Source organism: Pristiophorus japonicus, chromosome 1, assembly GCF_044704955.1.
Source record: "Pristiophorus japonicus isolate sPriJap1 chromosome 1, sPriJap1.hap1, whole genome shotgun sequence".
In the NCBI taxonomy this organism is placed as follows: Eukaryota; Metazoa; Chordata; class Chondrichthyes; family Pristiophoridae; genus Pristiophorus; species Pristiophorus japonicus.
This window is the reverse complement of record NC_091977.1, coordinates 195010989-195035260: the sequence shown is the minus strand read 5'-3', so window position 1 is coordinate 195035260 and position 24272 is coordinate 195010989. Positions and strand designations below refer to the sequence as shown.

At 44.1% G+C, this 24272-nt stretch overlaps 1 protein-coding gene across 1 annotated transcript in view; it reads right to left on the bottom strand.

Moving 5' to 3' along the window:
* Positions 1-24272, bottom strand: part of fcho2 (FCH and mu domain containing endocytic adaptor 2) — a 263593-nt gene that overhangs the window by 135860 nt on the left and 103461 nt on the right. The window contains exons 2-5 of the mRNA XM_070885934.1: positions 16849-16923; positions 16557-16698; positions 11821-11973; positions 3982-4086 (exon numbers count right to left, since the gene is read on the bottom strand). Coding sequence (XP_070742035.1) covers positions 3982-4086; positions 11821-11973; positions 16557-16698; positions 16849-16892 — 444 coding nt within the window. The 5' untranslated portion in view covers positions 16893-16923. The remainder of the gene's footprint in view (positions 1-3981; positions 4087-11820; positions 11974-16556; positions 16699-16848; positions 16924-24272) is intronic.

Here is a 24272-nt window from a genome sequence, read left to right as displayed (position 1 = left end):
TCTTGGGAATCTTAGCGGTCTTTTGAGCGGTAATCGGGCGCTGGTGGGTTGTTAGGCAATTCTAGCCCATAGAGTATATTGTTAGTCAGTGTACAACATGTTAATCGGTAGGCAAAAAAAACACCATTATAGCCATGGAGATAGCCTCCCAGGTTGTGGCAAAGGTGACATGTAGATTTTGCTGAGCTAGAAGGACATCAATTGTTTATTGTGATTGATAGTCATTCGAAGTGGGTAGAGGTGTTTCCAAGGCGGAAAATAACAACAGTAAAATACTTAACAACTTGCGAAGATTGTTTTCTTCATATGGCCTTCCAGAAGATAATGGGCTGCAAATTTGTTCAGAAGAATTGGCACAGTTCACGAGCAGAAAGAGTGTGAAACATACCAAAGCTCCACTATACCACCCAGCTCAGTCTACCTGATCAATCTCCGTTCCTCCACTGGTTTTCTGAAACTATCTCCACACCTCTAACAGACCCTTGGATTAAATTTTCTTGTGTCTTGCTTGATAACCTGCTCCCCCTCGGACTCCCTGAATCTATCTTCATTCCTCGACTGGATCTTTATATCAACCTCTGCTAGCACCCTGACTAATGTACTGCTGCTACAATTACCCCTGAGCCTACCATCTCAACTCATTCCTGAATCGGGCCTCTCTCCTTCACTAGCTGGTGGCTGGCACCAAGTTTCTCCCATTTGTCTTCAACGGACTTTATTCTAGAGTTGCTCATCTCTTCCAGGAGACCAAACTCCTGCTTCATTGATCTTCTTCACACTTAACTCCACTTCCTGACCACCATGCTAGCTTATATAAACAATGGTTCCCTTAGCTTCAACACCATTCACCTTTCAAATCTGCCATTTCATCCCCCCGCGAAAACCACTTCCAGCCCATCTGTTCTCTGCAACTACTGCACCATCTCCAACCTCCCTTTTCTCTCTAATATCCAAAAACATGTTGTCATCTACCACCTCAATGCCAATCACTCCTGAAACTTCATGTTTGAATCCCTCCAGTACAGCTTTTGCTCAGCACCAAAATGCCCAAAAAGTTAGAAATTACAGCTGTTATGACTGTGACTATGCATTATCCCATCTCTACTTTTGTGCAGCAGTTAACATGGTTCACCATCCCATCCTCATCCAAAATCTTTCCTCTGTCATCCAACTCTTGCATGGCTACACTCCTAGTTATCTGAACACAGCTAACACATCTCCGATGGCTTCTCTGCTCTCCATGTCACCTCTATACTCCACAAGGACCTATAATTCTCCCTCTCCTCTTCCTTATATACGGACTTCATCCACATACACAGGGTCCAACGTTCCCCGTAAGCTGCACTTCCTCCTGCACTGTCTCCTGTGTGGCCTGCCTCCCCCAATGCGCAGCCCATTCAAATTTTTGCGCATGCGCAGTATCTACAATGTAAAAGCTGGTGAGCTGCCCGCACAGGACCTTGCAGATGACTGCGTGGTGGCTTAACGGGAACATTGATAGGGTCACCTTCCATAAGTATGCTGACTACCTGACCACCAACCCCTTTAGTGACCTAGTGCTGTCTGATATCAGCGTGGATGCGTCACAACATCCTCCAGACAAACATTTGAAAGATCCAAGCCATCATTTTCAACCCCTATTATAACTGCTCAACTGTCAGACTCCATCCCCCTCAAGGCCATCTGCCTTTTGACCAGACTAATTTGACCCTAAGCTCAACTTTAAAACCCACATCCTGTCATCAAGACCATTTATTACCACCTCCACAACACTGCCTTTCTCTGCTGCTACCACCTTAGTCTCTTCGCTGATAAACTCTTCCACATGCCTTCGTCACATCCAGACCTGACAATTCCAGTGCTCCCCTTGCTATCTTCCCACCTTCCACTATCCATAAACTCCAACTTTGTAAAAATTCTACCGGTTTCCTGTTATGCACTAAGTCGCACTTAATCATCACTCCCGATCTTGTTGACTTAAAACTGGCACCTTGTCCACCAACACACAAATTTAAGACCCTGATCCTTATCTACACATTCCTCCAAGGCATCTGCCCTATGCTATGTCTGCAATTTACACCAGCCCTAAATTCTCTCTTGTACACTCCCTTCCTGTGACTCTAGCCTTGTGTGCATCTCCCTCTCTGCACTTCAGCATTGGTGGCAGAGACTTCAGCTAGTCTTCTTTCTAGAATTCCTACCTAAACCCTTCTGCCTCTCCACCTCTTTAAAAAAAAACACCTCAAAACCCAACTTTTCAACCAAGGTTTCAGTCACCTCCATGTTCTTACTACCTCTATTAGTGAAGCATCTTTGGATTAAGCTAGAAGCACTATATAAATGCAAGTTGTTATTGTTGTCAATTAGGCTGCTGAAAGCATAAGACGTTAGTATATTAACAGACTTTGTTACCTATAGATTTTGGGTAAAAGGCAGGCAATTTAGCTACACTAGATAAAAAAAAAAGAGGGAGTCGCACCTTACCGCACCCCACCTACTATTCATCGTGCACGATGAATAAGTGGAAAAGGAAACAAATAGAATAGATAAAAGTACAACTAAGCCCTTAAAATTATTAAAAACTGTACTTGTCCTTCCCAAAGACCATAAAAAAATGAAAGTGGTTAGCTGTAGAAGTAGAGTAAAAATGACACCCAAAGCTTACAGAATCTATCAAGTGAGTCAAGAAAAAAAGATCCTGAGCTATTGTGCAGGTCCTTGATCATTATAATCGGAGCATGGTGTTTCGTGTGCCAGAATCCCAAAGACACCAGGAGAAAAAAAAAATCTGATTCCTTGGAATCAATCAAAATTAGAGGAGCTCCAGCAGTGCATGAAGGATTGCTGAATGATGACAAATTGCACTTTCTCTTAAGAATTATTGCATACTCATGTATGGTCAACACCACTCCATTACTGAGTTACTGTCAATGAAATCCAAGCAAATAAAACTTGTTCTGACAGTTTTAGTCTAGCATTTAATGGAACAGCATGCTACAGTTCATGAGCTAAAATCATGACAAATTCAAACCAAAGACAGAGAATTAAAGTATCAAGCAGCTTTCAGGTTTCAACTACAGATTTTAGGTGGGATCCAGGAAATTAGTTTCCAAGATTACTAGATGTCCTCATTTTAAAAAAAATTATTGTATTCTATACCATTTCAATCTTTCAGATTTGCTTTAGAACTTCACTCAAATGATAGAATTATTTATTGATATACCCTATTCCATTAAAAGTATTTCTCCCCATCCCCTATATTCCCTACATGCCTCATCAGTCAAGAATTTCCCTGCATTTGCCGTTCCCGCTGCATGTTTCTACTGAGGCTTTACAACACCAGCTCATTTTAGAATGGCTTCACCCATCACCAGACCTGTAATAATCTACATTTCTAATTGCCTTTATATCACAAATGATTTATAATTGAAATAACTGGTTAAAGTTTGCAAAATGAAACACTTTATAACAACAGCTACCCAATAGCCATCCATTATGGTGTAAAGCATGCTCAAGAGTTACACGGTCCAGTACAATTTTGAATTATTTAAAATGTAACACTACTTGTCTTAGTAACACAGAGGCTTGAAATTCGACCCACTTAAGTCTGCGGAACCATTTTGTTAACAATGCAGCTCATTATACGATAATTTTTGTTGTTTGTGCCTTCCTGGGCATATCAGGACACTGTGCACAAACAGCCTATAATGAAAAATCATGGGCTACGCATGTGATTTCCCAATCTACACCAGGAGTATGCAAGTGTAAAATTTACTTCCATCTCAACCTCAATTTTCTGTCCTCCCTCCATATCCCTTAATAGATTTATGTATAGGAAATACACTTATCATTCACATTCCGTGTATATATTAAATGCATACACATATGAAGGATCACATTCTCCATATGATTTGGGCATCATTATAAATCAGGTAACAAATAATATAGTAGACCAATTATTAACCAGCGTACAATACATACCCGTGTAGTTTCTGTCATTTTCTGTTCAAAATCTGTTCTGGCCACAGCATATTTTTCCACATATAGTTTATAGGTTTCTGTAGCTTTTTTAGATTTTACAACTGCCTGAATAGAACACAAAATGCAAAATAAAAATTAACTACTGATTGGGTAAAATTGTGTATATGTATTCATGTGGAGCTAAGCAGTACATGAAATTTAGAGCAGTGGAACACACAATTCAAAGTATAGTATTTTACTGTCTGCCTTTAAAAATAACCTGAACACACACGATCCAATTAAAAAAAATAATAATGTAGTCTATTCCATTAACTAGAGTGTATTCTGTTGGTACTCTTGCCTCTTCAGATTAATGTTTTCTTTGTAAAAGACAACCTTATCAAGGTTTATCTCTAGTACATGCATTTGGTACAGACTGGTCTACACCACCTATCTGGTTTAATCTGGCTCACACAAGGCTTTCAATACTTCCACTTGGTTAGTCATAATGTTTAAGAATCTTTACAAAACAGGACTGGCAATCATAAACATGCCTCATTCTGTCTTAAAGATTAACTACATATATGAGGACTGTGTACAACAGAAAAAGACCAGCATTCATGTGGTTTTTGAAAAACCAATGGAATTACCAATTGTCAGAAGGCGAATAAAAAGGCACAAAAGGATAGAAAAAACAAATCTTCTCAATCTACTGCGAGCAGTAAATTAACAGCTTGGATTTTTCTGCACTTCACAGGATTATCCATTTTCCTCCTTTTAACAAGATACTATTTGAAAAAGGGAACATAGAGCAATTACAGATCTGTAAATCGACCACAGGAGTTCATAATGAACAAATATATTTTCATTAAAACAAAACTATACCACAAGGAAATGTGGTACAGGTGCAGCGTCGAAAATCCGGAGTTCCGGAATCCAGAATGTTCCGGAATCCAGGACGATCGGTGGCAGGGTCGTCCAGAATCCGTAAAATGTTCTGGGATCCGGACCCGCCCATGCTGCCGACATCGGGGGCCCGCCACTGTCCGACCTCGGGCCTTCGCCCTTACCTCAGGGCCTCCTCACCGGTCCACCCAGACACCACCTTGGCGGGGCCGGCCCGCCCGATCATCATCTCAGCAGGGCCCGCCCGCCCGAACACCTCCTCGCCAGCTGGCCCAAACACCTCCTCGGTGGGGTCCCGACCAGCCCAAATACCACCTCAGCGGGGTCCAAACACCTTCTCAGTGGGTCTCCCTCCCCCCGGTCTTTGACGTTCCGAAATCCGGAAATACCCGAACCTGGGCTCGGGTGTTTCTGGATTCGTGACATCAGAAACATGTTCGAAAGACTGGAAAAACACCAAGTCCGGAACTGCCTCGGTCCCGAGGGTTCCGGATTTTAGGTACTGCACCTGTAGTAATAAAAACAAGTACAAGTACATATCCATATAATTGAAAGATTGTGTCTATGATTAATCCTCTTATAATATTGTATATTGTAATACAGTAGTGAGTCGATATTATCACTGTTTGTTCCATGCTAACCATATGACTCCACAAGCCGAGCTCCAGGCCCATCCGAATTTGTGGTGTCATATGGTTAGCATGTGGCCTACCTCCCTGCTAGGCCCACCCGGAACACTCCAGTCCTGCTCCCTCCCTCCTTCCAGTGTCCCTGACTACTATGTGTGCGGGAAGTGTGTCCAGCTGCAGCTCCTGTCAGACTGCATTGTGGCACTGGAGCTGCGCATGGATTCATTCTGGAGCATCCGCGATGCTGAGGATGTCGTGAATAGCACGTTTAGTGAGTTGGTCACATGGCATGTAAAGTTCACAAAGGATGGGTGACCAACAGGCAGAGCAGGAGTAGGAAGGTAGTGCAGGGGTCCCCTGCGGTCATCTCCCTCCTAAACAGATAATACCACTTTGGATACTGATGGGGGAGATGTCTCATCAGGGCAGCAGCAGCCAAGTTCATGGCACTATGGGTGGCTCTGCTGCAGAGGAGGGCAGGAAAAAGAGTGGGAGAGCTACAGTGGTAGGGGATTCTATTGTAAGGGGAATAGATAGGCGTTTCTGCAGCCGCAATCGAAACTCCAGGATGGTATGTTGCCTCCCTGGTGCAAGGGGTCAAGGATGTCTCGGAGTGGCTGCAGGGCATTCTGGAGGGGGAGGGTTAACAGCCAGTTGTCATGGTGCATATAGGTACCAATGATATAGGTAAAAAACGGGATGAGGCATACAAGCTGAATTTAGGGAGCTAGGAGTTAAATTAAAAAGTAGGACCTCAAAAGTAGTAATCTCAAGATTGTTACCAGTGCCACGTGCTAGTCAGAGTAGAAATAGGAAGATAGTTAAGGTGAATACGTGGCTTGAGGAGTGGTGCAAGAGGGAGGGATTCAAGTTCCTGGGACATTGGAACCGGTTCTGGGGGAGGTGAGACCTGTACAAACCGGACGGTCTGCACTTGGGCAGGACCGGAACCAATGTCCTGGGGGAGTGTTTGCTAGTGCTGTTCGGGAGGGTTTAAACTAATATGGCAGGGGGATGGGAATCTATGCAGGGAGACAGAGGGAAGTAAAATGGGGGCAGAAGCAAAAGGTAGAAAGGAGATAAGAAAAAGTGGAGGGCAGAGAAATCAAAGGCAAAAATTAAAAAGGGCCACAGTACAACATAATTCTAAAAGGACAAAGAGTGTTAAAAAAAAAAACAAGCCTGAAGGCTCTGTGTCTCAATGTGAGGAGCATTAATAAGGTGGATGAGCTAACTGCACAGATAGCTGTTAACGGAGATGATGTAATTGGGGTTATGGAGACATGGCTCCAGGGTGACCAAGGCTGGGAACTCAACATCCAGGGGTATTCAATATTCAGGAAGGAAAGGAAAAGGAGGTGGGGTAGCGTTGCCGGTTAAAGAGGAGATTAACGCAATAGGAAGAAAAGACATTAGCGTGGATGATGTGGAATCTGTATGGGTAGAGCTGCAGAACACCAAAGGGCAGAAAACGCTAGTGGGAGTTATGTACAGACCACCAAACAGTAGTAGTGAGGTTGGGGATGGCATCAAACAGGAAATTAGGGATGCGTGCAATAAAGGTAAGCAGTTATCATGGGTGACTTTAATCTACATATAGATTGGGCTAACCAAACTGATAGCAAGACGGCGGAGGAGGGATTTCCTGGAGTGTACAAGGGATGGTTTTCCAGACCAATATGTCGAGAAACCAACTAGAGAGCTGGCCATCCTAGACTGGGTGTTGTGTAATGAGAGAGGAATAATTATCAATCTTGTTCTGCGAGGCCCCTTGGGGAAGAGTGACCATAATATGGTAAAATTCTTCATTAAGATGGAGTGTGCCACAGTTAACTCACAGACTAGCATCCTGAACTTAAAGAAAGGTAACTTCGATGACATGAGACGTGAATTGGCTACGATAGACTTGTGAATGATACTTAAAGGGTTGACGGTGGATAGACAATGGCAGACATTTAAAGATCACATGGATGAACTTCAACAATTGTACATCCCTGTCTAGCGTAAAAATAAAATGGGGAAGGTGGCTCAACCGTGGCTAACAAGGGAAATTAGGGATAGTGTTAAAACCAAGGAAGAGATATATAAATTGGCCAGAAAAGGCAGAAAACCTGAGGACTGGGAGAAATTTAGAATTCAGAAGAGGAGGACAAAGGGTTTAATTAGAAGGGGGAAAATAGAGTATGAGAGCAAGCTTGCCGGGAACATAAAAGCTGACTGCAAAAGCTTCTATAGATATGTGAAGAGAAAAAGATTAGTGAAGACAATGTAGGTTCCTTGCAATCAGAATCAGGTGAATTTATAATGGGGAACAAAGAACTGGCAGATCAATTGCACAAATACTTTGGTTCTGTCTTCTCTAAGGAAGCAACAATTAACCTTCCGGAAATACTAGGGGACCGAGGGTCTAGCGAGAAGGAGAAGGAGGAACTGAAGGAAATCCTTATTAGGTGGGAAATTATGTTAGGGAAATTGATGGGATTGAAAGCCAATAAATCCCCAGGGCCTGATAGTCTGCATCCCAGAGTACTTAAGGAAGTGGCCCTAGAAACAGTGGATGCATTGGTAGTCATTTTCCAACAGTCTATCGACTCTGGATCAGTTTCTATGGATTGGAGGGTAGCCAATGTAACACCACTTTTTAAAAAAGGAGGGAGAGAGAAAAAAGGGAATCAGAGACCGGCTATCCTGACATCGGTAGTGGGGAAAATGTTGGAATCAATTATTAAAGAAGTAAAGCAGCGCATTTAGAAAGCAGTGACAGGATCGGCCCAAGTCAGCATGGATTTATGAAAGGGAAATCATGCTCGACAACTTCTAGAATTTTTTGAGGATGTAACTAGTAGAGTGGACAAGGGAGAATCAGTGGATGTGGTGTATTTGGACTTTCAAAAGGATTTTGACATGGTCTCACACAAAAGATTAGTGTGCAAAATTAAAGCACATGGTATTGGGGATAATGTATTGATGTGGATAGAGAACTGGTTGGCAGACAGGAAGCAAAGAGTAGGAATAAACGGGTCCTTTTCAGAGTGGCAGGCAGTAACTAGTAGGGTACTGCAAGGTTCAGTGCTGGGACCCCAGCTATTTACAATATACATTAATGATTTGGACGAAGGAATTGAATGTAATATCTCCAAGTTTACAGATGACACTAAGCTGGGTGGCAGTGTGAGCTGTGAGGAGGATGCTAAGAGGCTGCAGGGTGACTTGGACAGGTTAGGTGAGTGGGCAGATGCAGTATAATGTGGATAAATGTGAGGTTATCCACTTTGGTGGCAAAAACAGGAATGCAGATTATCTGAATGGTGACAGATTAGGAAAAGGGGAGGTACAACGGGACCTGGGTGTCCTGGTCCATCAGTCATTGAAAGTTGGCATGCAGGTACAGCAAACGGTGAAGGCGGCAAATGGCAAGTTGGCCTTCATAGCGAGAGGATTTGAGTATAGGAGCAGGGAGGTCTTACTGCAGTTGTACGGGACCTTGGTGAGGCCACACCTTGAATATTGTGTTCAGTTTTGGTCTCCTAATCTGAGGAAGGACATTCTTGCTATTGAGGGAGTGCAGTGAAGGTTCACCAGACTGATTCCCGGAATGGCAGGACTAACATATGAAGAAAGACTTGATCAATTAGGCTTATATTCACTGGAATTTAGAAGAATGAGAGAGGATCTCATAGAAACGGGATTGGACAGGTTAGATGCAGGAAAAATGTTCCTGATGTGGGGGAAGTCCAGAACCAGGGGTCACAGTCTAAGGATAAGGGGTAAGCCATTTTAGGACTGAGATGAGGAGAAACTTCTTCCCTCAGAGAATTGTGAACCTGTGGAATTCTCTACCACAGAAAGTTGTTGAGGCTAGTTCATTAGATATATTCAAAAGGGAGTTAGATATGGTCGTTATGGCTAAAGGGGTCAAGTGGTATGGAGAGAGAGCAGGAATGGGGTACTGAAATTGCATGATCAGCCATGATCATATTGAATGATGGTGCAGACTTGAAGGGCCGAATGGCCTACTCCTGCACCTATTTTCTATGTTTCTCATGGAGGCCCTTCCTGTCTCAAGGTGCTCAAATTCCATTTTCTCTCTGCCACACTGTGGTTTTAGAAACAACGACAACTTGTATTTATATAGCGTCTTTATTGAAGTAAAACTTTCCAAGGCACTTCACAGGAACATTATCAAACAGAATTTGACACAGAGCCAAAGAAGAAGATACATTAGGACAAATGACCAAGAGTTTGGCCAAAGAGGTAGGTTGTAAAGCAAGAGAGAGGTAAAGAGATGGAGGGGGTTAGGGAGGGAATTCCAGAGCTTAGGGCCTAGGCAGCTGCAAATGGTGGAGCGATTAAAATCGGGGCTGCGCAAAAGGCCAGAATTGGAGGAGTGCAGCATTATAGGGCTGGAACCTCAGTCTATACTGCTTCCAACCCCATTGTGTCCCACCCATACTCAAGGCTCCAAGCCCTGCTTCTCAAGTTGGAGATACAGCAGAGTGCTGCCCCAGACATGTTTTAAGCAAGACAGCCTTGACTACCTTTGGGATCAGCAGGCCAGTTGTTATGTACAAGCCCTAACTTTCTGCAATGAATTTAATTCATATTTACTGCGCAATGCAACAATTTGTTTTAATTCACGGGGAGATCGACGGCAAGCTAACATAAGAACATAAGAATTAGGAACAGGAGTAGGCCATCTAGCCCCTCGAGCCTGCTCCGCCATTCAACAAGATCATGGCTGATCTGGCCGTGGACTCAGCTCCACTTACCCGCCCGCTCCCCATAACCCTTAATTCCCTTATTGGTTAAAAATCTATCTATCTGTGATTTGAATACATTCAATGAGCTAGCCTCAACTGCTTCCTTGGGCAGAGAATTCCACAGATTCACAACCCTCTGGGAGAAGAAATTCCCTCTCAACTCGGTTTTAAATTGGCTCCCCCGTATTTTGAGGCTGTGCCCCCAAGTTCTAGTCTCCCTGACCAGTGGAAACAACCTCTCTGCCTCTATCTTGTCTATCCCTTTCATTATTTTAAATGTTTCTATAAGATCACCCCTCATCCTTCTGAACTCCAACGAGTAAAGACCCAGTCTACTCAATCTATCATCATAAGGTAACCCCCTCATCTCCGGAATCAGCCTAGTGAATCGTCTCTGTACTCCCTCCAAAGCTAGTATATCCTTCCTTAAGTAAGGTGACCAAAACTGCACGCAGTACTCCAGGTGCGGCCTCACCAATACCCTGTACAGTTGCAGCAGGACCTCCCTGCTTTTGTACTCCATCCCTCTCGCAATGAAGGCCAACATTCCATTTGCCTTCCTGATTACCTGCTGCACCTGCAAACTAACTTTTTGGGATTCATGCACAAGGACCCCCAGGTCCCTCTACACCGCAGCATGTTGTAATTTCTCCCCATTCAAATAATATTCCCTTTTACTGTTTTTTTTTCCCCCAAGGTGGATGACCTCACATTTTCCAACATTGTATTCCATCTGCTAAACCTTAGCCCATTCACTTAACCTATCTAAATCTCTTTGCAGCCTCTGTGTCCTCTACACAACCCGCTTTCCCACTAATCTTTGTGTCATCTGCAAATTTTGTTACACTACACTCTGTCCCCTCTTCCAGGTCATCTATGTATATTGTAAACAGTTGTGGTCCCAGCACCGATCCCTGCGGCACACCACTAACCACCGATTTCCAACCCGAAAAGGACCTATTTATCCCGACTCTCTGCTTTCTGTTCACCAGCCAATTCTCGATCCATGCTAATACATTTCCTCTGACTCCGCGTACCTTTATCTTCTGCAGTAACCTTTTGTGTGGCACCTTATCGAATGCCTTTTGGAAATCTAAATACACCACATCCATCGATACACCTCTATCCACCATGCTCGTTATATCCTCAAAGAATTCTAGTAAATTAGTTAAACATGATTTCCCCTTCATGAATCCATGTTGTGTCTGCTTGATTGCACTATTCCTATCTAGATGTCCCGCTATTTCTTCCTTAATGATAGCTTCAAGCATTTTCCCCACTTCTGTTTTCGCAAGGCTAACAGCGGAGCAGTGGAAATCATCCAGCGATTTTCAACACAAGGCATATCGCTTCCTCACCACAAATTGCTGGATGATTTACACACTAATAACGGCGTGCACTTTAAACTCGCGGTTATTTTAACAGCAAATTTTTGGGCCCTGTGCAATTTCTCACCCCCTCCAGTCCTACTCTCCTGTCCCTTTTACCCAGGAATTTCACTTCAACCCGAAAAAATTTGTGGTCATGAACTCTAATGTTCTAATCAAATTGTTTATAGATCTTACCTTTTCTACTTCTTTCTGTGTTGCTCCTTCCTTTTTTAACCTTTCATATTCTAAACACTTGGCACTGTAGTTTTCCTTAGATTTTTGCAGTGTTTGAGTGATGCTCTGAATGTTCTGTACGGCATCCAAGGTCCCTGCCACTTCTTCTTTTGTCTATCAAAAATGAAGTAGTTCCTAATTAGTAGCCACACATTCTTAAAAAAATGAAGTTTAATAACCACTTTGAATTGGTGTCAATTAATTAGAATTCATAGAAGGTGCAGTTTCTTAAAAAATGTTGATAATATAATTTTAATCACTTAACGATTCACATATGTTTCAAAATGCTTTAGATTCATTTAATGAAGGTAAGGAATGTTAAGGAATGAAACATTTATCCAATTTTACACACAATGTCAGTATAAAACACTCTCAAGATCATAGAATGATACAGAACAGAGGGAGGCTATTTGGCCCATCATGCCTGTGCTAGCTCTTTGGTAGAGCTATCCAATTCATCCCACTACCCCGCTCTTTCCCCATAGCCCTGTAATTTTTTTCCTTCAAGCATTTATCCAATTCTCTTTTGAATGTAACTATTGAATCTGCTTCAACCACCCTTTCACGTAGTGCATTCCAGATCACAACAACCCGCTCTGTAAAAAAAAAAATGCTTCCTCATGTCGCCTCTGGTTCTTTTGCCAATCACCTAAAATGTGTGTCCTCTGGTTCCCGACCCTTCTGCCACTGGAAACTGTTCCTCTTCATTTACTCTATCAAAACCCTTCATGATTTTGAACATCTCCATTAAATCTCCTCTTAACCTTCTCTGCTCCAAGGAGTACAACCCAGCTTCTCCAGTCCCTCCACAAAACTAAAGTTCCTCATCCCTGGTACCATTCCAGTAAATCTCTTCTGCATCCTTTCTAAGGCCTTCATATCCTTCTTAAAGTGTGGTGACCAGAATTGAACACAATACTTCAGCTAAGGACTAAACAGTGCTTTAGAAAGGTTTAGCATACTTCCTTGCTTTTATACTCTATTCCTCTATTAATAAAGCCAAGGATCCAATATGCTTTTTTTAACAGCCTTCTCAGCTTGTTCTGCCACCTTTAAAGATTTGTGTACATACACTCCCAGGTCTTGCACCCCTTTTAAATTGTATCATTTCGTTTATATTGCTTCTCCTCATTCTTCCTACCAAAATGCATCACTTCACACTTCTCTGCCTTAAATTTCATCTGCCATGTGTTTGCCTATTTCACCAGTCTGTCTCTGTCCTCCTGAAGTCTGTTATTATCACCTCATTTTTCACTACATTTCTGAGTTTCGTATCATCTGCAAACTTTGAAATTATGCCCTGTATATCCAAGTTCGGGTCATTTATAGCAAAAAGTGCAGTGGCCCTAAAGCCGACTCCTAAAAGTTATGTTCCATGATTGGGAATCAAACCTAGTCCACATAGATCAAAGCACCGAATTCAAATCGCCAGGGAATTGGTGTATCGCACAGGTAATATTACAAAGCACCAATCCCTCCACATGCCTGGACACTACTTCAGAAGACAACCACGACTGGACCAATGTATTTTGCACAAAAACAATCCTTTTGGCTTTTCCAAAATTAACCGCCAGGTTTTGTGCAATCTTATGTTACATATTTGCACCCAAAAGAAACTGGAGTGCCAAAAAGTTCTTCCAGTTTGAGCTTTTGAAATATAATTTCTATTCTAACTATTGTACCAGGCTACCCATGAGTAGACTGTTCCAGTTGTAATCAGATAATATGCGCTTTAGCCTGCATATTCAAGGCTAATAATTATCCTATTTATCAACATCACTGCACATAGGAATTTTCACAGTAGACTTATTACATCACTTGTCAATCTGGAAGGCATTCATGACTCACTTTTTACAGACCAAAAAAACTTATTTATTTATAATTTAAAAATTCACAGAAACAATGCTATCGGGCAAATATATACTTGAAAAGGATAAAGTTTCAGGGCTATGGGAAAGAGCAGTGGAGTGGGACTAATTAGATAGCTCTTTCAAAAGAGTCAAACGAAGACACAATGGGCTGAATGGCCTCCTTCTGTGCTGTATAATTCTATTCTATGACAAAATATAGTACCTCCACAAAAGGTCTAGTTAATAAAAAAATCCACAAGCAGCTAATTTACCCTTTCTAAGCCTCACACTTGCTTCACGTAAAGCAAGCAGTCCCACAAAACTTGCTTCAGCTTTTCTAGGTTCTTAGATTGGAAGTCTTCTTAAAAAAAAAAAATAAGTATACCTCTTGTATTGGTATCATCTGCAAGTGTTTACACCACTTCTTCCAGGCTTAATTCCCAATTGTTTATATACAGTGAAGAGAAGTGGCCCTAGAACTGAACCCTGTGGGGGACCACTATCCACTTTTAACCACTCTGAAAATCTGCCCTTAACTCTTACTGTTTTCTTCTTTTATAACCAATTTTAATCTAGTTTGCTATCTTCCCTCTGGGCCCAAATTTCCCCAACTCAACCCCCTTTTCCTGCGCACTCTCCTGAGATGCGTCGACTTTGTGGGTTCAAAACAGCGCCAAAAAACTTACCAACAATTCTGGCCGCTCTGCTGTGTGTCCTGGGTCCTGGCGCACCGTTTCTCGTGGAGTGGGGGGGGGGGGGGGGGGGGGGTGGAGGGCGGCGCTACAGCCTGTGCCGAAAACAGTGCCGGCAGCTGTCTGCATGCACAGTAGAGCGTTCGCGCATGCGCAGTAGCTCCTCCCATGATTGTGATGATGATGCCTGCAGCATGGGACCCAACGCCGGGCCGGGCCGGGCCGAGTGGCCTGCCGCACAGGCCGGCCACTGCCATCCCGCACTGAGGGCTACAAGAAACAGGTTGATGGTGGGGAGGAGAGAAAGAGCTTTGATCGGGGGGATGGGGGAAATCTTCAAAGATTTTCCATTATGTTAATATCTAGCGATCTTTACTAAAAATTCCCTATCTGCAGTATCTTACAGCCCACCCATTACTGCATAGAATTCTAAAATATCACTAATTATCAGAGTCACACTACGCAATGCTGAACATCAAAATTTAAGTTTACATTGACATGCTTTTTTTGTTAAGTCTAACGTTTAAATTTCTAAACCTAGTCGGGGCAATTCTTTGGTGCTACAGAAGTCAAAATCCAATGTGGTGTGATGCTGCGCACGAATCCATTAGGCGAAAGCATTGGTGCTCTTGATCTATTATTTACAAAGAAAACCCTCCCCTTGCTTAAGTGGCCCCTATACTTCAGCCTTCATTACAAGATCATTTTTATTCTTGTAAAAACCCCATACACAGTTTAATCAGGCTGATAGCACCTACACCCTGTCCAGGCTCGCTGCTTGTGATTTAAAAAAAAAACTAGCATTCCTATAATAACACTGTCATTTGAAGGCTACCTGCGCTGATTTCTTAACTCTCTGCAAGGGTTTTCTGTGCGGGCCACAAACACTGGCCTAAGTTAGTTTGGAGCAACTATTAGCTGTCCAAACTGGCTTAAATGGCCAAAACAGGCGTAGGTGGCTGTTAACATCCACTTTTGAAAAAAAAAACGAAACTAAACAAAACCCTAACTAACTCACTTACACTGTCGCAAATTAAATGTGCAGAATGGGGATTTTTAAGATAATCCAGAAAAATCAAGTTGCTCCAAAAAAAACAGCAACTCCTGGCCAAATTTGGGCCCTCTAATTCCATATCCCTTAACTTTTTCTGCAATCTCCTGTATGGTACCTTGTCAAAGGCTTTCCTGATGTCCATGTATACTACAGCCACTGTATTCCCTTCATGTCTGTTAGCTCTTCAAAGAATTCTGTACAGTTTGTTAAGCATAATTGTCTCTTTTGAAATCAATGCTGACTACTTCTATTTTATCTTCCAGTCATTTTGGTTAATCCTTGCCACTGAACCAAGACCTAGCTCTGTCAAGCCCGTGTGGTGGCTGGTGTGCAACGGTCACCACACATTAAAAAAATTCACGCTCTGGCTTCTTCCACCCCTAGAGTTCAGGACTGGAACATCGGGTCCTTCATTGAAACACCTGTGAACTCGTGGAAGCAAGTCATCCTCGTTCGAGGGACCACCTATGATGATGATGATGATGAATTTCACCCTAGAGACCCTAGAAATGTCCTGACCTTGGATGTTAAACTAACTGGCTTGTAATTACCCTGATATTAAATCGAGCTCCTGTCTGCCTGCCTAGTAAATATTAAAAATTCCACAGAAGTGCTCAAAGAAAAGGAGGGAGTACTTCTGCTGTCCTGGCCAATATTTCTCTCTTAACAAACATAATTAAAACCCAGATAAACTAGTCCTTCACTTCACTGCTGTATGTGGGATATTGCTGGTCGCAAACTGGCTGCTTTTCCTTACATAGCAAAAGCTGCACTTCAAAAGTTATTCAATGTATGAAGCACTTGGAGACATTTCAAATACATAACAAGGCACTCTATAAATAACAATTTCTATTAGTTTAAAGACGGGCAAATGATTTATCTAACCAGATTCTCAGCATAGAAATATTTGGTTGATTGCAATTAAACATTAAAAAAAGACTTGTACACACCAATATTCCACAAAAAATATAATTACTACTATTCTTTTCAGGTACTGTACTAAAGACGACATTTATACTTATTGGTGAAAGTACTGTTTCAGAATTTGTATCCAGAAACATTTCATCATACTGGACAATAAAAATACCCAAGTTTGCTTACCTTCTTATGTGCCTTGGTCTGTTCGTCTCCATACTTCTGTACTTCTTTAATTAATTCTTGTAGTTTTCGTACAAGATCTAAATGGCTACTGGCTAGTTTCTCAGTTGACAATTTTAAAACATCCCATACTGGTGCAAATGTTCTGAAGGAATACATAATGTAAAGAGATAAAACACTATCGCAGTAGCGGGCAGAAAATGATATCAAGTAAACTTAAGACATTTTCAAGGTACTGTTAAAATCTAGCTCTCTACATCATGTTACAATTGGAATAAACATCAAAGAGACTTACCCCAGCTGACTGTAATTGCTTGTTGTTTTGGCTAATTTGGTCATAGACCTTGAATAAATATCTTCTATCGTTACACTGTTTGGGGAAAAACAGAAGTAATTTTTCTATCACTTTAAAAAAAGTCATCACATCTCACCTTAAATAATTTCCTGACCATTTCTATAACAGTACTTCAAAGATTGTGTAAATACACAAAATACAAATGCAAAGGAATGCTGGTGGAAAAAGTAGAAAAATTTAAATTTGCATGTACACACACACAAAAGCATCATCACAGAAGTTAGGAAGGGGATGGGGCCAATGGCAAAGGAGTGGAGCTTGTAGCCAGGGCCAAAAAATTGGCTTTAGTCTTCCCAGTGTTTAGCTGAAGGAAATTGTGGCTCAACTGTAACAATGTCAAACAGTTGTTTGAGGAGTCGAGAGACGATGTAATTGAGGTGGGTGTCATCAGAAGCTGACCTCCGAAGAATGCCGCCAAAAAGACACCTGTAAATGAGGTGGTGGTGGTGGGGGGGGGGAAACTTTAGAGGTGATGGTGCAGGGGATGGAAGCAATTCACTGCTGGAGATGCTCTGGGTGCGTTTGATTAGGTCGGAATGGAGCCATGTGTTGTCAGTACCATACATAGATAATATAGTATGCTAAAGTGATATAACTTAGTCTGCAAGGAAGAAAGGCATGGAATGGGAGGCAATCTACTGAGGTGAAGTGAATCAGCTGAATCAGAGAAAGCAAAAGGTAGTTTTACTAGAGCTGCATCCAAATGGCAAAGAGTATCATAGGACCAATGCCGGGGCCACTACTGTTTACAATGTATACAGTAATGCCAGGTCCTGTGATTTAATTGCGAAACACAAGTTTTTTTGAAAATGCTCCCCAATTCGCGATTCCACTCAGGTAAGTTATCATTTTTTCTTGTGATTGGCTGCTGGGGACATGTGGGTTGGAGGGTCAGGGGTTCTCAACAGGTGATGTATTGTGTTGTCCTCTGAGAAGCACCACATGCTGCAAGCAGAAGCTGTAGAGTCATTAAAAGTTTTAACAGGATGATGGCTGCAGTAAAACTGGAGGGAAAGGAAAGGATGCGCTAAATCCAGAGCAAGTCTCAGTATCCTTTTGGCTGCATTCACCGGCAACTGCGGAAGGGTCACTATGCCAACCCTGTTGTGTCCAGAGCCCCCGTCTACTTGGTCCATAGTCCGAGAACGCCTGACCACCGAGAACCTGGAGCTGGTGGGCAATGCATCCATAACAAAACCACCAGGATAAGGCCGTTCTGGCACCAAATAAAACCAGCCATCTGGGCAAGGTTTATGCCTCAGGAACAAATAAAAAGTTATCAGCCTGTTTCCATGGTGATGAGGGCAGCCTGTCACCCCCTTCTCCTTTGGTGCCATGGTTCCAGGGGCTATGTTACAGAAACTAAAGCAGGCCAGATCAAAGCAGCAGGCCACCACTATGGGGCTGGATGAAGCTTTCAAATTGGTGGCAGAGATCGGTAGATACCAAGGGGGCGAAATTCCCATGTTGTGCATCTCCCATTAGTGCCTCTGATTGGGGGATGGGGTGGGGGTGCTACCGGCTCACGCAAAATTGCACGGGAGTTAGCGGAGGTGCGAATGCAGTAGTGCCGCGCTGCGCCCCGCTGGTAGTGTCCCCCCGCTGGTAGTGTCCCGGGCCATCACAGCTCTGCCAATTAAGTCATCGAGGTACACAGTGACCCTGTTTCACCCTGCAGCAGCCCCTTTCCAACCCACGACAGAAATTGGGCAGCGTCCCGTTAGGCTACCGCGGGCGATGCCAACGCCAGATTCGCGAACCGGGCCACACTTCGCTCGTGGGATGAAAGTTAATGGGAGGTGCGTTGCGCCACCATTTTTTTTTCTTCAACTCACTGGTCGGGCTGTTGTCCAATGATGTTTCAGTGCTAGGCTGCGGCCACGGCACCCAGCATCACTGGTGGCCAAGTGGAGGCCCATCAAAAGACCTGCAGAGCTCACAAGTCCATTCCCTTTAATGGAAGTGGAGGGGCGTTGAAATGCGTAGCGCTCCATGATGTGTCCGGCCGTCCCCCACCCGCCTCCCCCCAATCCAAGGAGAAGTGGAGTGTGTGATGTTGCGTTCCACTTCCCATGAGGGGCAGTAACCCCAATTTCGCTTCCGGGGTGGGACTTCTGTGCCGGGCGCCGAATGTCCGGCCTCGGAAAGGTTACTGCCCCCAATTGCTTAAGGCAATTTCGGCCCCCAAGTGTACCTTTTTCTATTCATTCCTGGCATGTGGGCACCGCTAGCAAGGCTAGGATTTATTGGCCATCCCTAATTGCCCTTTATAAGGTGGTGAACCACCTTCTGGAACCGCTGCAGTCTGTGTGGTGAAATATTCCCATAGTGTTGTTAGGGAGAGAGATCCAGGATTTTGACCCAGCGATGATGAAGGATCGGCAATATATTTCCAAGTCATGGTGGTGTGTGACCAGGAGAGGAACTTGGAGTGATGGTGTTCCCATGCGCCTGCTGCCCTTGTCCTTCTTGGTGAGAAAGGTTGCGAGTTTCAGAGGTGCTGTCGAAGAAGCTTTGACGAGTTGCTGCAGTGCATATTGTAGCTGGTACACATTGCTGCCACAGTGCATCAGTGGTGGAGGGAGTGAATGTTTAAGGTGGTGGATGGGGTGGCATTCAAGCGGGCTATTTTGTCCTGGATGGTATCGAGCCTCTCAAGTGTTGTTGGAGCTGTACTCGTCCAGGAAAGTGGAAAGTATTCCATCACACTCCTGACTTGCACCTTGTAGATGAAGGAAAGGCTTTGAGAAGTCAGGAGGTAAGACACTCACCACAGAATACCAAGCCTCTGGCCTGCTCTTATAGCCAGAGTATTTATGCGTCTGGTCCAGTTAAGTTTTTGGTCAATGATGACCCCCAGGAAGTTAATGGTGGAGGATTCATCGATGGTAATGCCATTGACATGGGGCGGTGGTTAAGACTCTCGCATGTTGGAGATAATCATTGCCTGGCGCCTGTGTGGAGCAAATATTACTTGCCACTTATCAGCCCAAGCCTGAATGTCGTCCACGTCTTGCTGCATGTAAGTATGGACTGACTCATTATCTGAGGAGTTGTGAATGGAACTGAACACTGTGCAATCATCAGCGAACATCGTCATTTCTGACCATATGATGGAGGGAAGGTCATTGATGAAGCGGTTGAAGATGAATGGGCCTTGGACACTGCCCTGAGGAACTCCTGCAGTGGTGTCCTGGGGCTGAAATGATTGACCTCCAACAAGCAGGTCAATCGTCCCTTGTGCTAGGTGTGACTCCAACCAGTGGAAAGTTTTCCCCTCGATTCCCACTGACTTGTATTTTACTAGGGCCCCTTGTAGCCACATTAGGTCAAATGCTGCCTTGATATCAAGGGCAGTCACTCTCACTTCGCCTCCGAAATTCAGCTCTTATGTCCATGTTTGAATCAAGGCTGTAATGAGGTCTGGAGAAGAGTGGTCCTGGCAGAACCCTGTTATGTATGCAATAACTCAATAGGATTAGTACCATGAACTCAATCAGGTGCAACCTGACTCTACTTTATTAGCTCGCAAAATGAACATTAAACATGGAGGCTTTCTTTATATACAAATATAGAAACAGAGAAACATAGAAATTAGGTGCAGGGGCAGGCCATTCGGCCCCTCGAGCCTGCACCGCCATTCAATAAGATCATGGCTGATCATCAACCTCAGTACCCCTTTCCTGCTTTCTCTCCATACCCCTTGATCCCTTTGGTCGCAAGGGCCATATCTAACTCCCTTTTGAATATATCTAACGAACTGGCCTCAACATCTTTCTGCGGTAGAGAACTCCACAGGTTAACCATTCTCTGAGTGAAGAATTTCTCCTCATCTCGGTCCTAAATGGCTTACCCCGTATTCTTAGACTGTGACCCCTGGTTCTGGAACTCCCCAGCAACGGGAAAATTCTTCTTGCCTCTAACCTGTCCAATCCCGTCAGAATTTTATATGTTTCTATGAGATCCCCTCTCATTCTTCTAACCTCCAGTGGATGCAAGCCCAGTTGATCCATACTCTCCTCATATGTCAGTCCTGCCATCCCGGGAATCAATCTGGTGAACCTTCGCTGCACTCCCTCAATAGCAAGAATGTCCTTCCTCAGATTAGACGACCAAAACTGAACACAATATTCCAGGTGTGGCCTCACCAAGGCTCTGTTCAACTGCAGTAAGACCTCCCTGCTCCTATACACAAATCCTCTAGCTATGAAGGCCAACATGCCATTTGCCTTCTTCACCGCCTGCTGTACCTGCATGCCAAACTTCAATGACTGATGTATCATGACACCCAGGTCCTGTTGCACCTCCCCTTTTCCTAATCTGTCACCATTCAGATAATATTCTGTCTTCCTGTTTTTGCCACCAAAGTGGATAACCTCACATTTATCCATATTATACGAGGGCTGCACGTGTGTGTCTGTGGCCCAATGATCTCAGACGGTCGCTCCCCCTAGAGGCAGGTAAACCCAGGCATACATACATTACATCATTCCCTCCCAAGATCTTGGTATCAGTCCTATTTTCAAATTGAGACTGTCCGGGGCTTTCCGCTCCCCAGTTAATCGTCTCAGTTCAATTCCAGATCTGGGTGAGCTCTCCGAATCATTCATGATTTGAGGCTGGGTAGCCGACCTAATGGGAGTGGCAGTGTCCAGTCAGGGATTGAAGGTTCAGATTCATTAACAACAGCAGGGTCTTCTGATGGCTGAATATGAATTGGTTGGTCATTGATGGTGTCTTCTTCAAGCTATTCCGGTTCGTCTGTGTGCCGCAATTTCGTCTGATCAATGTGTCTCCTGCATGTTTGCCCATTAGTGAGCCTGACAATAAGCACCCTGTTACCCTCCTTGGTCGTAACAGTGCCGCAATTTCGTCTGATCAATGTGCCTCCTGCATCTTTGCCCATTAGTGAGCCTGACAATAAGCACCCTGTTACCCTCCTTGGTCGTAACAGTGCCAGTGACCCACTTGGGGCCTTGACCATAATTTAGAACATACACAGGATCATTAATAGAGATGTCGCGTGACACGGCAGTGCGATCATGATACCACTGCTGATGTTGACATCTGTTTTCAACGCGATCGTTAAGAAAAGGGTGGACAAGCAAGAGCCTGGTCTTGAGACCTCTCCATCAACTGTTCAGCAGGGAAGACCCCGGTAAGCGTGTGGGGTCTCGTCCTGTAACTAAGCAGTATGCGTGACAAGCGAGTCTGCAAAGAACCATGAGTTACGTGTTTCAGGCTCTGCTTGATGGTTTGGATGGCCCACTCTACTTGACCACTGGACCGCAGGTTTGAATGGTGCTGACCTTACGTGCTTGATACCATTGAGTCTCAAACTCTGGAAACTCCAAACTTGTGAAGCATGATCCTTTGTCGCTCACAACAATGTCGGGCAGATCATGAGTGGCGAACATGGCATGAAGGCTCTCAATGGTGGCTGTGGATGTTCTGGATGACATGATTACACATTCTATCCATTTGGAATACGCATCTACCTCCACCAAAAACATTTTGTCCAGGAAAGGACCCGCATAGTCAATGTGGATCCTCGACCATGGTTTAGATGGCCACGACCACAGACTTAGCGGAGATTCCACTGGTGCATTGCTTAACTGCATGCAAGTGTTGCATTGATGCACACATGACTCCAAATCAGAGTCAATGCCAGGCACCAAACGCAAGACCTGGCAATGACCTTCATCATCACAATACCGGGATGGGTACTGTGTAAATCCCGTACAAATCTCTCCCTGCCTTTCTTGGGCATAACAACATGATTACCCCATAGTAAACAATCAAACTGAATGGATAATTCTTCTTTGCAATGGTTGTAAGGTTTGGTCTTATCACACACTTCCCTGGGAATGGCCAACCAATCACCACTAAGGACACAACATTTTACAACCTGGTTGGTCCAGGTCCTAACTTGTTGAGCAGTGACAGGCGACCCTTCACTTTCAAAGGCATCCATGACCAACAGTAGGTCTGCGGGCTGTGGCGTTTCCACCTCCGACGTGGGCAACGGTAAACGGCTCAATGCATCGGCACAATTCTCGGTGCCAGGTCTATGGCGAATGACATATCATAGGCAGATAATGTCAGCGATCACCTCTGGATGCGGGACAACGTGTTGGTATTGATACCTCTATGCTCTGAAATCAAAGATATGAGTGGCTTGTGATCGGTTTCAAGCTCTAAATGAAGCCCAAACAGATACTGGTGCATCTTTTTAACCCCACATACGCAGGCTAAAAGCTTCTTTCCCTACCATGCCGTAGGCTCTTTCCGCTTTAGACATGCTTCTCGACGCATACGCAACGGGTTGTAGTTTGCCCGACTCATTGGATTGCTGGGAGCACACAACCAACCCCGTGTGATGGAGCGTCACAGGCCAATACTAAACGCTTGCACGGGTCATAATGTACCAGCAATTTGTTGGAACAAAGCAGATTTCTAGCCTTCTCGAAGGCCCTGTCTTGAGATATACCCCAAACCCAGTTGTCGCCTTTTCTGAGCAGCATGTGCAGTGGCTCTAATAATGTGCTCAATTTAGGTAAAAAATTACCGAAGTAGTTGAGAAGACCAAGAAACGAACGCAGCTCCGTCACATTCTAGGGTCTGGGTGCATTTTTGATGGCCTGAGTCCGTAGGCCTGATGCCATCTGCAGCAATCTTCCTTCCCAGGAATTCAACTTCCAGTGCCATAAAGACGCACTGTGAACGTTTCAGCCTGAGCCACACTTTGTCCAGACGACGTAAAACCTCTTCCAGGCTGTGCAGCTGTTTGGCAGTGTCACGACCTGTGACCAGAATGTCATCTTGGAACACCACGGTTCTAGGGACGGACTTCAGTAAACTCTCCATGTTTCTCTGAAATATGGCTGCAGCCGAGCGAATTCCGAAAGGACACCTGTTGTAAATGAACAGTCCTTTATGTGTTTTGATGCATGTAAGTTTCTTCAACAATTCGACAAGCTCCTGTGTCATATAGGCCGACGTCAGATCCAATTTGGTGAACGACTCTCCCGGCTAGCGTTGCAAACAGGTCATCAGCCTTGGTAACGGGTACTGATCCGGTTTCGAAACTCGGTTAATCGTAACCTTGTAGTCTCCACAAATCCTGACAGTGCCATCACGCATAGGAACAATGGGACTAGCCCATACGTTAAATTTGACCGGTGAAATGACCCCTTCAGGTTGGAGTCTGTCCAGTTCGATTTTGACCTTCTCCCTCATCATGTACGGGACCGCCCGGGCTTTGTGATGGACGGGTCTTGCATCCGAGTCCATGTGGATCTGCACCTTGGCTCCAGTGAAGTTGCCGATGCCCGGTTCAAACAGCGAGGGAAATTTGCTCAGCA